Raw genomic sequence first — 13,125 nt, 5'->3', positions numbered from 1 at the left:
GCCTGCTCACACAGACGAACAGTTGGCATATCAGAACGTTATATTTACAGACACATGAAATGTTTTGGGAGAGACCATCTCTGTGATACAATTTGATACCTAGTGTTATTGTTACTGCTGTTATTCTTTAGGTTAATACCGTAAGTCAGTATCAAACGGTACATTAGGTATTTAGAAGCTTGTAATTTTTGAAAGGCCTTAAAATTATAACACTGCTACCAGTTGTTGGACTTCTCTCTTTTGTTGTGTCAATTAAAAAATAGGCTAATCCGTATTGTGTTCGGCCAATGAGAGTGACTTATGTGCTGAATTTAGAGCTTTAAGTTGTATTAATTGCTATGTAAAATATACAATTAATATTTAATGTTCATAAATATATGGAATGAATAATATTCACATGGAAAAAATGCATTACATTCTTTAAATAAAGTAGCTTTCCTGTAGAATTATTAGATGAGAAATACCTTCTTTTTTTCTTGCTTGGCTTCATGAAGCCTAATCGTGACATTTTTTTCAAGATCGTGGAGTCTCTTAAGTTGAAGCAAGATCAACAAGTTCTTGTTTTTTGCTGACGAGTGACCTCACAGCCTTTCCCAATCCTCCACCATTCTGTGATTCAGATTTAAATTAATTTGCTGAAAAGTTACATGCAGCTAACGTTCACGCAAGTATGTTGTATGAGAGGTAGAGTAACATCTACAGTAACTTATTTATCTACAAGCACAGCACACACACACACACACACACACACACACACAAATGCATATTTCGAATGAGATTTGCGTCCTGTGTCGTGAACTCACTCGATTATTGATGGTTTCCTATTGAGGGAAGTGGAGACCGTTATCTTTCAGTGTTTCCTGTCATACTACTGTCCTTTCCCTCAATAAAACCAGATGTTCAGTTCACAATAGGTATAGATGCACACACACATGCATGCACATCAGGGACCTTCAGGGTAAGTAGCTTATTCAACTTTTTCCTGCAAAACGTTGTTGAACATTTTAACGATCACATTTGTTTTTTTTCGGGACATGGTTTATTCTGACATTTTGATGTGAATTTCTGCTGGGTCAGTAGAGCATCAGCTTGCTTTACTGGAGAATGATCTGTGAGTGTCAGTTACTCTGGTGACAGGTCAACTTGGCAGTGATGAGAGCCAAACTACTGAGGCGTAATACTGGGTGGCTCTTTCATGGCACCGTAATTAAAGTGCATTGCGGTTGGCTGATTATTTTACCTGGCACTTCTTCAGTTGAACATCTTTAAGTGGCAGATCATGTCCTGTGTTTATACATATTAAAATGACTGTAATTACTTCTAGATTCCATTGGATTAAGTTTTTATTTGTGTCAGTTACTGTTTAATCTTATATTAAACTGTGGACTATATTAAGCTTCCGGTGATGGTATTTCGTGTTTGTTCTGTTCTTGTCCTGAACAAAACTGATGGCTTGTTAGAGAGCAAGGAAGCAGATTAGATAGTGATGGCTGAATTTAGATCCGTCCCGCACATGAAGGATGCAGCCAAGGCCACTAACGGCTCTGACTGGAAGTTACAGATATAGGGACAAACAGGCAGGACATGAGACACCCACTGGGAAATATACATCCTAGATCATCCATGATTGTGAGCATGCGTGTGTGTATGTGTTCTTGAGTGGTGACAACCTCAACAAAATCAGATAACTTTTGGGGGAAACAGGACACAAAGGAAAAGGATGGGACATATAGGCCTGTTCTTGACTAAAGGAATGACAACTGGGTCAAAAATAACATCATATCTGTAGCTTTTGTTTAAAAGAACAATACATTGTATTATTAAGGTCTAAAGTGCAAAATACAGTTTTGACACATCATTTTGTTGTGTTGCAATAACTTGTTTCCTTGTCACGGATGTGTTCCTGCTCGGGCACAGAGCCTGGAGGAGCGCTGTAACCAGATGCTGAGGAACATGGAGGCCTCCCTGACAGCCCGGGATCGCGTGGGCATCCAGGATTTTGTTCTGCTGGACGCCTACACGAGTGAGAGTGCCTTCCTGGACAACCTGAGGAAACGCTTCCATGAGAATCTCGTTTACGTGAGTGTAATGTCGGATCACCCGACTCGTTCTGTTACTCTAATTAAACTTCACACCCTCGACCTTTAACCCAACAATGTCCTAATGCTGCTTTTGCTGAATAAGGCACCTTGTGTTGCTGAAGCAGCAGCTCCTGTTCTTTCTATTTGCACAGTGAGCAATCTAAAGGTCCCCTGGTGTCCATGAGGTCATGACAAGTGATTAACCAAACTTATTGCTTTTGATAAGAGGAACAAAATTACTTATCAGCACAGTGATGAATGCACAGCACACTGCTGGAAGCATTCCCTTAATGTCATGTAATGTTTGAGGAAAAACAATGTCCAGCAGTGTGCTGTGCATTCATCACTGTGCTGATAAGTCATTTTGTTCCAATGTTGAATGCACTTATTGTAAGTCGCTTTGGATAAAAGCGTCTGCTAAATGACTGTAATGTAATGTAATGTAATGTTATGAAATGTGCAAGAGTTGCAGAACATGACTTCCTCTCCTTGTCTTTCTCTGCAGACCTACATTGGAACTCTCTTGGTGTCGGTCAACCCATATAAAGACTTAGATATCTACAGCAAGAAGCAAATGGATACCTACATGGGTGTGAACTTCTTTGAGCTGCCACCTCATATGTAAGATTGTATAAATGTCATATTCATTTATGTTGTGTATTGGCATACAGTGGGGAGGATGGATTGTCATGGAATTTTTAATCCTACTGACTTTTCATCTAGCGCTATCATCAGATCAAAATTATGATTTCACCAAAGCAAAACCGGCAAAACTAAAGACATTCCTATTCTCATCAGCCTCAGCTGTACTTTGTGTTTAGTGCTAATTAGCAAACTAAGATGTGAACATGATAAACATTTCACTTGCTGACATTAGCATTAAGATAAAACTACAGCTGTATCCAAGTACAACTTTCAATTGCATGAAACATTATCACATTAGAAGGAAAAAAGAAAGGATGTCAATGTGACACAAGAGTTTATAAATTATAAATGCAAGGCGTCATGGTGCCCAAGCAGTTTAGGTGCCAACCACGAACCACAACGACGCGGACCTTTGTTGCAGGTCATGCTCGATCTCTCTCTCGCCTCACTTCCTTTCATCTTTCCACTGTCAGCCAGCTATCCAATAAAGGCATCACAGCGACATGGAGTTAAGTTTTTGGCCTCTTGTAAAGGAAGAGAGAAATGTAATTTATAACTTAAACAGGAGTGTTAAAAGCTACATTGTGTTCAGCAATAAAAAAAGCATTCTTTGCCGAGTCTGACTTCGGGGCTGACTTTGACCTATTATTGTACTTTCAGTTATGCGCTGGCAGACAACGTCTTCCGCACCATGCTGTCCGAGTTCAACAACCACTTCATCCTGATCTCAGGGGAGAGTGGGGCCGGCAAGACCGAAGCCTCCAAGAAAATCCTGCAGTTCTACGCTGTCAGTTGTCCAAGTACCAAACTCCTGAACAACGTCCGAGACAGGCTGCTCCTCTCCAACCCAGTGCTTGAGGTCAGTGACATGGATATGTGTACCATGACTTATAACATGATTTTAAAGGCATTTAATGGCGTTTTGTTTTACACCATCAAGGCTTTCGGAAACGCCAAAACCCTGAAGAATGACAACTCAAGTCGCTTTGGGAAATACATGGACATCCAGTTTGACCACCAGGTGGACAGAAATATATTCATTACATTACAGTGTAAAATACAATGTCAGGATAATACAACACAGCAGTGTAAGGACCTCAAGGTTCACACCAAGTACTTAAGTTAAGGGTTAAGACTTACCTTTCGCACACAGGGAGGTGCAGTTGGTGGTCACATCCTGAGTTACCTGCTGGAGAAGTCCCGTGTGGTCCACCAGAACCACGGGGAGAGAAACTTTCACATCTTCTATCAGCTGGTGGAGGGAGGAGAGGAAGATCTGCTCCGCTGGCTCGGCCTGGAGAGAAACTGCCAGAACTACAGTTACCTGGTGCAGGTCAGTGGAAAAAAACAAAACAAAACTCGTCTTATATCATGGTGCAACAAAAACTTCTCAACTCAGACATTTTTATACTGTGTCTCCTCCAGGGTGATTGTGCCAAAGTTAGCTCTATCAATGATAAAAGTGACTGGAGGACGGTGCGGAGAGCCCTCTCTGTCATAGAGATCAGTGAGAGTGATATTGAGGTGAGGTGTAACAGTATCTTTACACACCTGGACAAAGCGTTATTTAAATCTATGAACGATACATTTTGCTGGTGATTCATCAAGTATTTCTTTCTGGGTGTAAATGCAGCACCTGTTTGGAATAATTGCTAGTGTGCTCCATCTGGGAAATGTCAAGTTTGAAGCAAATGTTCGAGGATATGCCTCTCTCAACAACAACCAGGAGATGCACTGGGTGTCAAAGGTGAGTCCAACCAAAAAACACTGCATATAGTTTAAACTTTAAACTCTAAATATGTCTCCATGGAACTTTCTGATGAAGACCAGGAAGAGATTTGGTGCTACATGTTTTTGCTTGTATTCGCTGTGCAGTTGTTGGGGATTCCTACTCAGGTGCTACAACAGGGTTTAACCCACAGGAAGATTGAAGCCAAAACAGAGGAGGTGACTTGACTTATTTTGTTTTATTTTAAGTATAAAATATGTTTAACTTGTGTGTAGTGCTTCTTTTTGATAATCTACATTATTCTGACGTTAAAGGTGTTTAGTCCCTTCTCGGTGGACCACGCAGTATATGCCAGGGACGCTCTCGCCAAAGCAATCTATGGCCGCACTTTCAACTGGCTGGTCAACAAGATCAATGAATCTTTAGTTAACAAGGTGAGGGGAAAAAAGCATTCTTCTCTCTTTCTAATCTTGCCTAGCCAGACCTGTCTCATAAAGATCACAGAAATGGGGAGTAAATTGGGGTAATGAGATTTTAGCCACCCTGAGGCGGCCATTTGATTTGTTGTGAGTCTGAAAACACACAATTCCGGTAACAGCACATCTGGCAAATTTGACTTTGGGCAGATTTTTTCCCCCACAATGTAATTGTATTGGTTTAAAGTAACACCAACATATGAGGTTGAGTTTCTCCAAAGAGGACTAGCTTCACAAAATCGCACACATTTTCCATGTGAAGAAATCATATCTGCGTAAATCATCTGTAGGATTCCTCCAGGAAAACAGTAATTGGTCTGTTGGACATCTATGGTTTCGAGGTTTTCAACGTGAACAGGTGAGATCCCACACAGATGAGCTGATTCAGAAATGAAGAATACGATACTAACGGTGCCTCTGATGTATTTTAGCTTTGAGCAGTTTTGCATCAACTACTGCAACGAGAAGCTGCAGCAGCTTTTCATCCAGCTGACCCTCAAGTCAGAGCAGGAGGAGTACGAGATGGAAGGGATTGAAGTAATAACTCTATTAATCCTTATTTAATATTGTCATTTGTGGTTCACAGTGCAGAAATAAAACTCACAATAAAAACTGCTTCTCAACCACTAATGCTTTCCTCATTTGTTTTTTTGCACAGTGGGAACCAGTGCCATTTTTCAACAACAAGATCATCTGTGATCTCGTGGAGGAGAAACACAGAGGAATCATATCTTTATTGGTAAAGTTAGGATTGAGTTATGCTTCTCCAGAAAGACAAATAGTACGCTTGCCCAAACAACTAAAACTGAATACACTGAATTATTGATGCTTGTCATCTCATATAGGACGAGGAATGTTTACGTCCTGGAGAGGCCACAGATCTCACCTTCCTAGAGAAGATGGAGGAAACGATTGGTGGTCACCCTCATTTTGTCACGTGAGCTCTACAGCTTTGCTTGAGAGAAAGTGAACGTTGTCTACGCATGTTGAGACCAGCACATCACATGACCATGAATATCATAATAACCTACACTACATGTCCCCTTCCTGCAGACATAAACTTGCAGACCAAAAGACAAGGAAGACATTGGACAGAGGAGACTTCCGCCTCTTGCACTACGCTGGAGAGGTTACATACTGTGTTGTTGGTAAGAGATGTTATACCTCTGTGTGTTAAATCATTTCTGACTCTATTACAATGCCATCCAAAGAACAGCGGCCTATTGCTAAAATGTAGTGTAACATTAGTACAAATAGAGAAGAGTCATAAAGTCTCGAACAAGTGCTCTCACAATTTCTGTGTGCGATTAGAGACGTCACATTTTCAGCTCTCAATATCTGCAGTCAATAAAATACATCACTTTCAAATACTATCGTGTAATTTTGACAAATTACCATGAAAGTGACAATATTTCTACCCACCAGTAACAATTACCTATATTTTGTAATGAATAAAATGTAATTTAAACTTAAGATGTCAGAAGCCTAACATTACCCATAACACAATGTGTTGAAAATGATAGATTAATAACAAGCTAAAGAAGCCAAAGAAATAACGTGGGATCCCAAATACATGGATCAAAACGAGTAGCCTAGCTTGAGATTGGTAATTGAGTCCATTTTTGCCAAAGTGCTGTAAAAACCTTCAAGCATAATTAAACTACACCATATCATCACACTAGGTCTGTGATTCATAAAAAGTAAGATTTGCGCCACTTTTTAGCATTTTTTGAATCACGTTTACATCACTATTGAACGGAGCACTGTTATGGAATCACCTCTGCTCAGCCTCGCTAATTAAACTTATAATTTGTAAGAGGAAGAATGTGTTGTTGCCAAAATAGATGCTATACTTTTTGCTATTTTAAAAGTTTTTACTTTTCTTTAAACTTTCAGGATTCTTGGACAAAAACAATGATCTCTTGTATCGAAATGGGAAAGAGGTAATTTAATTTAATTTCTATAGTATGAAACCAGGTGATACACAAATGTCTTTGAATATTAGTTTTGAATCTACCGTATGACTTCTGATATCCTCTGGTCCTAACAAAAAAAAAGCAAAAATAGAACTGAAAATAGACATTAAAGTAAAGCAGCATAATTACAGAATTATTTATGGTACATACGGTTTTGTCTGACATGTTCGATGCTTATATAGTTTTCCTATTCTCCTTCAGGTCATGCGACAGTCCAAGAATGCTATTATCCAACACTGTTTTCCTTCTTCTGAACCGGACAGCAAGAGGAGACCTGAAACTGTAAGAAACGATTCAGATGATGACATTCAATGACCCACAGATTTAATGATTTACACAACTACTATAAACAAACCATTGACACCTTTCCTGTGACTCCCCAGGTGGTGACTCAGTTCAAGAGCAGTCTAGTGGGCTTGACTGAGATCCTAATGTCCAAAGAGCCCTGGTACGTCCGCTGCATTAAACCCAATGACGCCAAGCAGCCAGGTGTGTCCCAAAAATCCTCCACTTCTGAAAAGACCCTAGAGCCCTAGCTGAGCTAATGGTTTCTACTGTGTAGAAGCCTATATGTTCAGCCTGCAGTCAGCCAGCAGATGAAGTTAGACAAGACAGTTTTGACCCCTGAACTTCGATGACTTTTGATGTCCCCTTCAGGACGCTTTGATGATGTGTTGGTGAGACATCAGGTGAAGTACCTGGGGCTGATGGAGCATCTGAGAGTCAGACGCGCTGGGTTTGCTTACCGACGCAAATACGAAATATTTCTCCAGAGGTAGCTAAGCACACTTTCACTCTTTTTTTCATCTAAATTGCATATAAAGTTTGGCATATTTTCACATTTGGCATGTTTTCATTTTTGCTGCCGTTATTCTTATAAAGTTTAAAGCTCAGTGCGATTTTGCGGTCTTCTTCTGTAATCAGGTATAAGGCTCTGTGCCCTGACACCTGGCCCAACTGGAAAGGTACGGCAGCAGAAGGCGTGCGGTGCCTGATCAAACACCTGGGCTACAAACCTGATGAGTACAAGATGGGCAGGTAGGCAGATGGTGCTGCATAGAAGCCATAGACTGTCTATGAAAGGTTCACCTGGAAGAGATACAGGAACCTCTCACTAAATGTCTTTTCCCCTCAAGGACAAAAATTTTCATCCGGCACCCTAGAACTCTGTTTGCAACAGAAGACACCTTTCAGGTCTGCAAACATAAGTTAGGTGAGATGCTGTTCTGTACATTCACTTGCAATTCTATATTAAGCATCATAATGCTCCTGAGGGTGAAACTGTAACTGTCATTGTTGCAGCAACAAGGATTCAGGCCAAGTACAAAGGCTACAGAGTGAAAGGAGACTACCTGAAACAGAAAGAGGCTGGTGAGTATTAAAATGCACACTGACGCTAAACTAATGCAAATGCACAAGCATTGTAAGATATTACTTTTTATTCCCTTTTCTTATCTAAATAGCCACTAAGATTGAGACCTGCTGGAGAGGTCTGCTGGCCAGAAAGGAACGTGAAAAGAGGGCATGGGCTGTCAAAGTCATCAAGAAGTAAGTTCACACGATGACAGAGGAGATGGTCATACAGCCTAATAAAGTCTATGTTGAGGAGTTACCCATCTATTGATTTGTTCTAGATTCATTAAAGGTTTCATGACTAGAAATCAGCCGGCATGCGTTGACAACAGTGAGTACCTGTCGTACGTGAGGCAGAACTACCTCACACGTCTGAGGGACAACCTTCCCAAAAACGTCTTGGAAAAAGACTCTTGGCTCACCCCTCCGCCGATAATGAAGGAGGTTGGTGATACATTTGTTTGTATCAGCTGTTTCTAAGGCTGCATGCATGAGGGCACACGTTGGTGATTTTGGTAACGGCTGCACCTTGTAAAAGGTGTCAAACTGTATTTTGTTTATGAAGATGTCCCAGCTGTTGAAGAAGCTCTACATTCGTCACATGGTGCGGAAGTACGTCCGAGGGATCACTCCACAGAGGAAAGCACAGGTACAGTCATAGGTGGTAGGCACCGCAATACATGCACTCACAATCCATTCCACATTTAAAATAACTAAATAAAGAAAAACGTTTGTGGGTAACACTTGAGTCCCAGACAAATTCAGGAAATGACTTACTTACTTTCTTTTACTTTTTATATTTTTACTGTTTCCAGTATCTGCTAAAAGCACAAACGAGCTCCATGTTCAAAGGAAAAAAAGAAAACTACCCCTTCAGTGTGTGCAGACCTTTCGTGGACACCAGAATTAGTAAGACTGCCAAGTTTTTTTTCTTTTCATTGAGAGTACGTACAGGAATATAGAATTTAGCATTAATACTTTTAAGTAGAGCATACATACAACATGATAATACTGTATACTTAAAATAGTCTTTGAAGACTGCAGATGCCAGCAGTACTTTACATTAGATTAGATGTATTCATTCAGAATTTGCTTATATGGAATAAATCTTTCCAGATGATGAAGAATTGAAATGAAATAACAAAACCTGATTCTGCAATTTGAGATATTTGTGAGCCGGTTAATGGACTATTTTGCAGATTGATAAGCAAGTTATAATGGAATTACTGAGATAGTATCGTATTATTGTATTCAATTTGTGTGTGAAATCCTCCCTCATGGCTTCTCTTATTCTATTAAGATGCAGAAGACATAAGCATCAAAGTGCTTCAGATGATACGGCATGAGCACATCAAGGTAAACTAACATTGGAATAAACTTTGCATCTTTGTTCTTTTATCCACTCTGACCTTGTGTGTGTGCGTCCGTCCCACAGTACAGTGTGCCGGTGGTGAAGTACGACAGGAACGGGTTCAGGGCTCGTCTCCGGCAGCTCATCTTCACCCAGGAAGCCGCCTACCTGGTCGAGGAGGCCAAGATCAAGCAACGGATGGATTACATCTCTCTGAAAGGTAACGAGTGAGACAAAACAGGCATCGTGATCTGAAGGGAGAGTGACCCACATGCTTGAAACTTACATACATGTTTATTTTCCTATTTAAAGGTGTGTCAGTCAGCAACCTGAGTGACAACTTCCTGATCCTTCATGTTACATGTGATGACATCAAGCAAAAGGTAGACCTATCAACAGACTGGTGTCTACACACAATATATTTTTAGATATAAAACAATGTTTTGGTTGCCTTTATAAAAGACAAACAGATGGCATCATGATAACACCATCAGTAGATTATGTATGCTTGTATGGTGGTTCAATTACTCAAGTCAGCAAAGTGCAATAAAGACATTCCTCACACTATGGCTGAACGAGCCAACTTTTTCAGTACCAATAGCGTTAAATGGGCGTTAAGTATCGGCCGATGCCGAGCACCGATACTATACCAGTGTTTAATTAATAAGCTGTGTGTCTCAGGAAGACTGGGATCATTCTTTTATGTAGATATAAATTCACTGAACATTTTGTATCAAAGTAATGGTGTCTGATTCCGGATCGGCCCATTGTCGCCGACACCCGATCAGCTACTTGAGTCAGAATTGGACCGATATCCGATACCAATATCGGTGCATCTCCACCTTAGACTCAAAAGCACTCATTTGAATGTATTGTAGACACTAAGAGAACAAGATCAGATCTGAAACATTACCTTATGAATCTTTTCATTCAAGGTTTAGGGATTATAAAATCACCACATCTAACAGTTAAAAAAACACTATTTGTTCTTTTAGGGGGATCTGGTTCTGCAGTGTGACTACCTGTTTGAAGCCCTGACTAAGCTGAGTCTTATTGCCAACAAGCAGAACTGTACCAAAGTGGTCCAGGGCAGGTACAGAATCTGGATTTATGTAGTAATATTAATTAAGCAAAAACAACGGATGTTTCTAATTCAATGTGAAATTGTTGCTGTCACCTGCAGTGTGCGATTTGACATCCAGCCTGGCAGAGAGGGGTTTGTGGACTTCAAGAGTGGTCAGGAGTCGATGGTCTACAGGGCAAAGAACGGCCATTTGATGGTGGTGAGTGTGGACATGACTTCATCATGTTAAGACAACGTAAAATTACTTTTTTTTATCAACAATTGACAAAAGTCTCTACTTTCTTCTTTAGGAATCTACCAGAACCAAGTCCAGATGATTCTGCCAGGGATTTGGGATGATGTTGCTGCGTATTTTAGTAACAGCCGTGTTTGTTTTGTAATCCTGCTCCACGGTTGATGCCAATCATGTTTCATTTAGGCAGATTTTTACCTTTTGCATCTTTATGACAATGTTATCCACTGATATGTATGCAAGCATTATACTGCCAATATCTCAGTAGAGCAGACAAGAAACTAGTAGTAGAGCCTAGCCAGAACATCATTGGGTCTGCTTGTTGAACACATTGAACACTGTTTGTTGTCAGATTTGGAGAAATCAACCATCTTTAATATGAATAGAAGCGCTTTTAATCTTTTTTTGTATTAAATGTGTCTTAAATCCTGTGTAGATGATAACATGATAATATACATACATATATATATATATGTACATACATACATATATACATATATATACGTATATATATATATATATATATATATATATATATATATATATATATATATATATACATACATACATATATACGTATATATATATGTGTGCGTGTATTATAAATTAATGTTTCTAATACACCTCACCCATGTTTTACAGTTACATTAAAAACATGTTAAACCACAGATACTGCATGTGAAAAGTATTTCTTGGGTGAAAATTACTTAATTACAGAACAAAATACACCAGCACATTTTAAATGAATGCTTGATAATCTATACATACAGTTGTGGTCAAAAGTTTACATACACTTGTAAAGAACATAATGTCATGGCTCTCTTGAGTTTCCAGTTATTTCTACAACTCTGATTTTTCCCTGATAGAGTGATTGGAACAGATACTTCTTTGTCACAAAAAACATTTATGAAGTTTGGTTCTTTCATGACTTTATTATGGGTTAACAGAAAAAGTGACAAAATCTGCTGGGTCGAAAATATACATACAGCAACATGAATTAGCAATTTTGGTGACTTAGAAAGTTGTGTCAATGAAATGAGCTTCATAGCATGGCCTCTTAACTTCTTGTGAGTGATTATGAGTGACTACAACTGGTGACTTCTCTGAGGCCATTTAAATAGGGCTCATTGGATACAAACGCCCACAAACGCTACAATGGGAAAGTCAAAGGAGCTCAGCATGGATCTGAAAAAGCCAATCATTGACTTGAACAAGTCAGGAAAGTCACTTGGAGCCATTTCAAAGCAGCTGCAGGTCCCAAGAGCAACAGTGCAAACAATTGTTTGTAAGTATAAAGTGCATGGCACTGTTTTGTCACTGCCACGATCAGGAAGAAAACGCAAGCTATCACCTGCTGCTGAGAGAAAATTGGTCAGGAGGGTGAAGAGTCAACCGAGAACCACCAAAAAGCAGATCTGCCAAGAATTAGAAGCTGCTGGAACACAGGCGTCAGTGTCCACAGTCAAGCTTGTTTTGCATCACCATGGACTGAGAAGCTGCCGTGCAAGAAGGAAGCCCTTTTTCCAAAAGCGGCACCTTAAGGCTCGACTGAAGTTTGCTGCTGATCACATGGACAAAGATAAGACCTTCTGGAGGAAAGTTCTGTGGTCAGACGAAACAAAAATCAAGCTGTTTGGCCACAATGCCCAGCAATATGTTTGGAGGAGAAAAGGTGAGGCCTTTAACCCCAAGAACACCATGCCTACCGTCAAGCACGGTGGTGGTAGTATTATGCTGTGGGGCTGTTTTGCTGCCAATGGAACTGGTGCTTTACAGAGAGTAAATGGGATAATGAAGAAGGAGGATTACCTTCAAATTCTTCAAGATAACCTAAAATCATCAGCCCGAAGGTTGGGTCTTGGGTGCAGTTGGGTGTTCCAACAGGACAATGACCCCAAACACACATCAAAAGTGGTAATGGAATGGCTAAATCAGGCTAGAATTAGGGTTTTAGAATGGCCTTCCCAAAGTCCTGACTTAAAATCCCATTGAGAACATGTGGACAATGCTGAAGAAACAAGTCCATGTCAGAAAGCCATCAAATTTAACTGAACTGCACCAATTCTGTCAAGAGGAGTGGTCAAAGAAGCTTGCCAGAAGCTTGTGGATGGCTACCAAAAGTGCCTAATTGAAGTGAAAATGGCCAAGGGACATGTAACCAAATATTAGCACTGCTGTATGTATATTTTTGACCCAGC

General features: G+C 40.0%; 1 protein-coding gene across 1 annotated transcript; it reads left to right on the top strand.

Moving 5' to 3' along the window:
- The first annotated feature begins 1,923 nt into the window (after window positions 1-1,923).
- myo1hb (myosin IHb) lies at window positions 1,924-11,364 on the top strand. The gene is made up of 31 exons (XM_068705522.1): window positions 1,924-2,079; window positions 2,587-2,702; window positions 3,387-3,585; window positions 3,667-3,747; window positions 3,880-4,059; window positions 4,152-4,250; window positions 4,360-4,473; window positions 4,602-4,673; window positions 4,770-4,889; window positions 5,222-5,289; window positions 5,363-5,468; window positions 5,590-5,670; window positions 5,777-5,868; window positions 5,985-6,079; window positions 6,828-6,874; window positions 7,109-7,189; window positions 7,291-7,396; window positions 7,565-7,682; window positions 7,832-7,945; window positions 8,044-8,120; window positions 8,210-8,278; window positions 8,371-8,455; window positions 8,542-8,704; window positions 8,826-8,909; window positions 9,076-9,169; window positions 9,561-9,616; window positions 9,696-9,831; window positions 9,924-9,994; window positions 10,607-10,704; window positions 10,795-10,894; window positions 10,986-11,364. Exons 1-31 carry the CDS (start codon window positions 1,942-1,944, stop codon window positions 11,010-11,012), a joined length of 3,087 nt encoding a protein of 1,028 aa, XP_068561623.1. The 5' UTR covers window positions 1,924-1,941; the 3' UTR covers window positions 11,013-11,364.
- Window positions 11,365-13,125: the final 1,761 nt, after the last annotated feature.

The sequence above is a fragment of the Cebidichthys violaceus genome, unplaced genomic scaffold (genome assembly GCF_023349555.1).
Source record: "Cebidichthys violaceus isolate CVI_PGR_0920_01 unplaced genomic scaffold, fCebVio1.0.p SCAF_12, whole genome shotgun sequence".
In the NCBI taxonomy this organism is placed as follows: Eukaryota; Metazoa; Chordata; class Actinopteri; order Perciformes; family Stichaeidae; genus Cebidichthys; species Cebidichthys violaceus.
The sequence above is the reverse complement of the archived record's forward strand: the minus strand, read 5'-3'. Positions and strand labels throughout refer to the sequence as shown.

Coding starts and splice junctions, on each gene's coding strand:
- myo1hb (XM_068705522.1), top strand. CDS start 1,942: ATGCTGAGGAACATGGAGGCCTCCCTGACAGCCCGGGATCGCGTGGGC. Junction 8,456..8,541: donor GCTGTCAAAGTCATCAAGAA/GTAAGTTCACAC, acceptor GATTTGTTCTAG/ATTCATTAAAGGTTTCATGA. Junction 8,910..9,075: donor CTCCACAGAGGAAAGCACAG/GTACAGTCATAG, acceptor TACTGTTTCCAG/TATCTGCTAAAAGCACAAAC.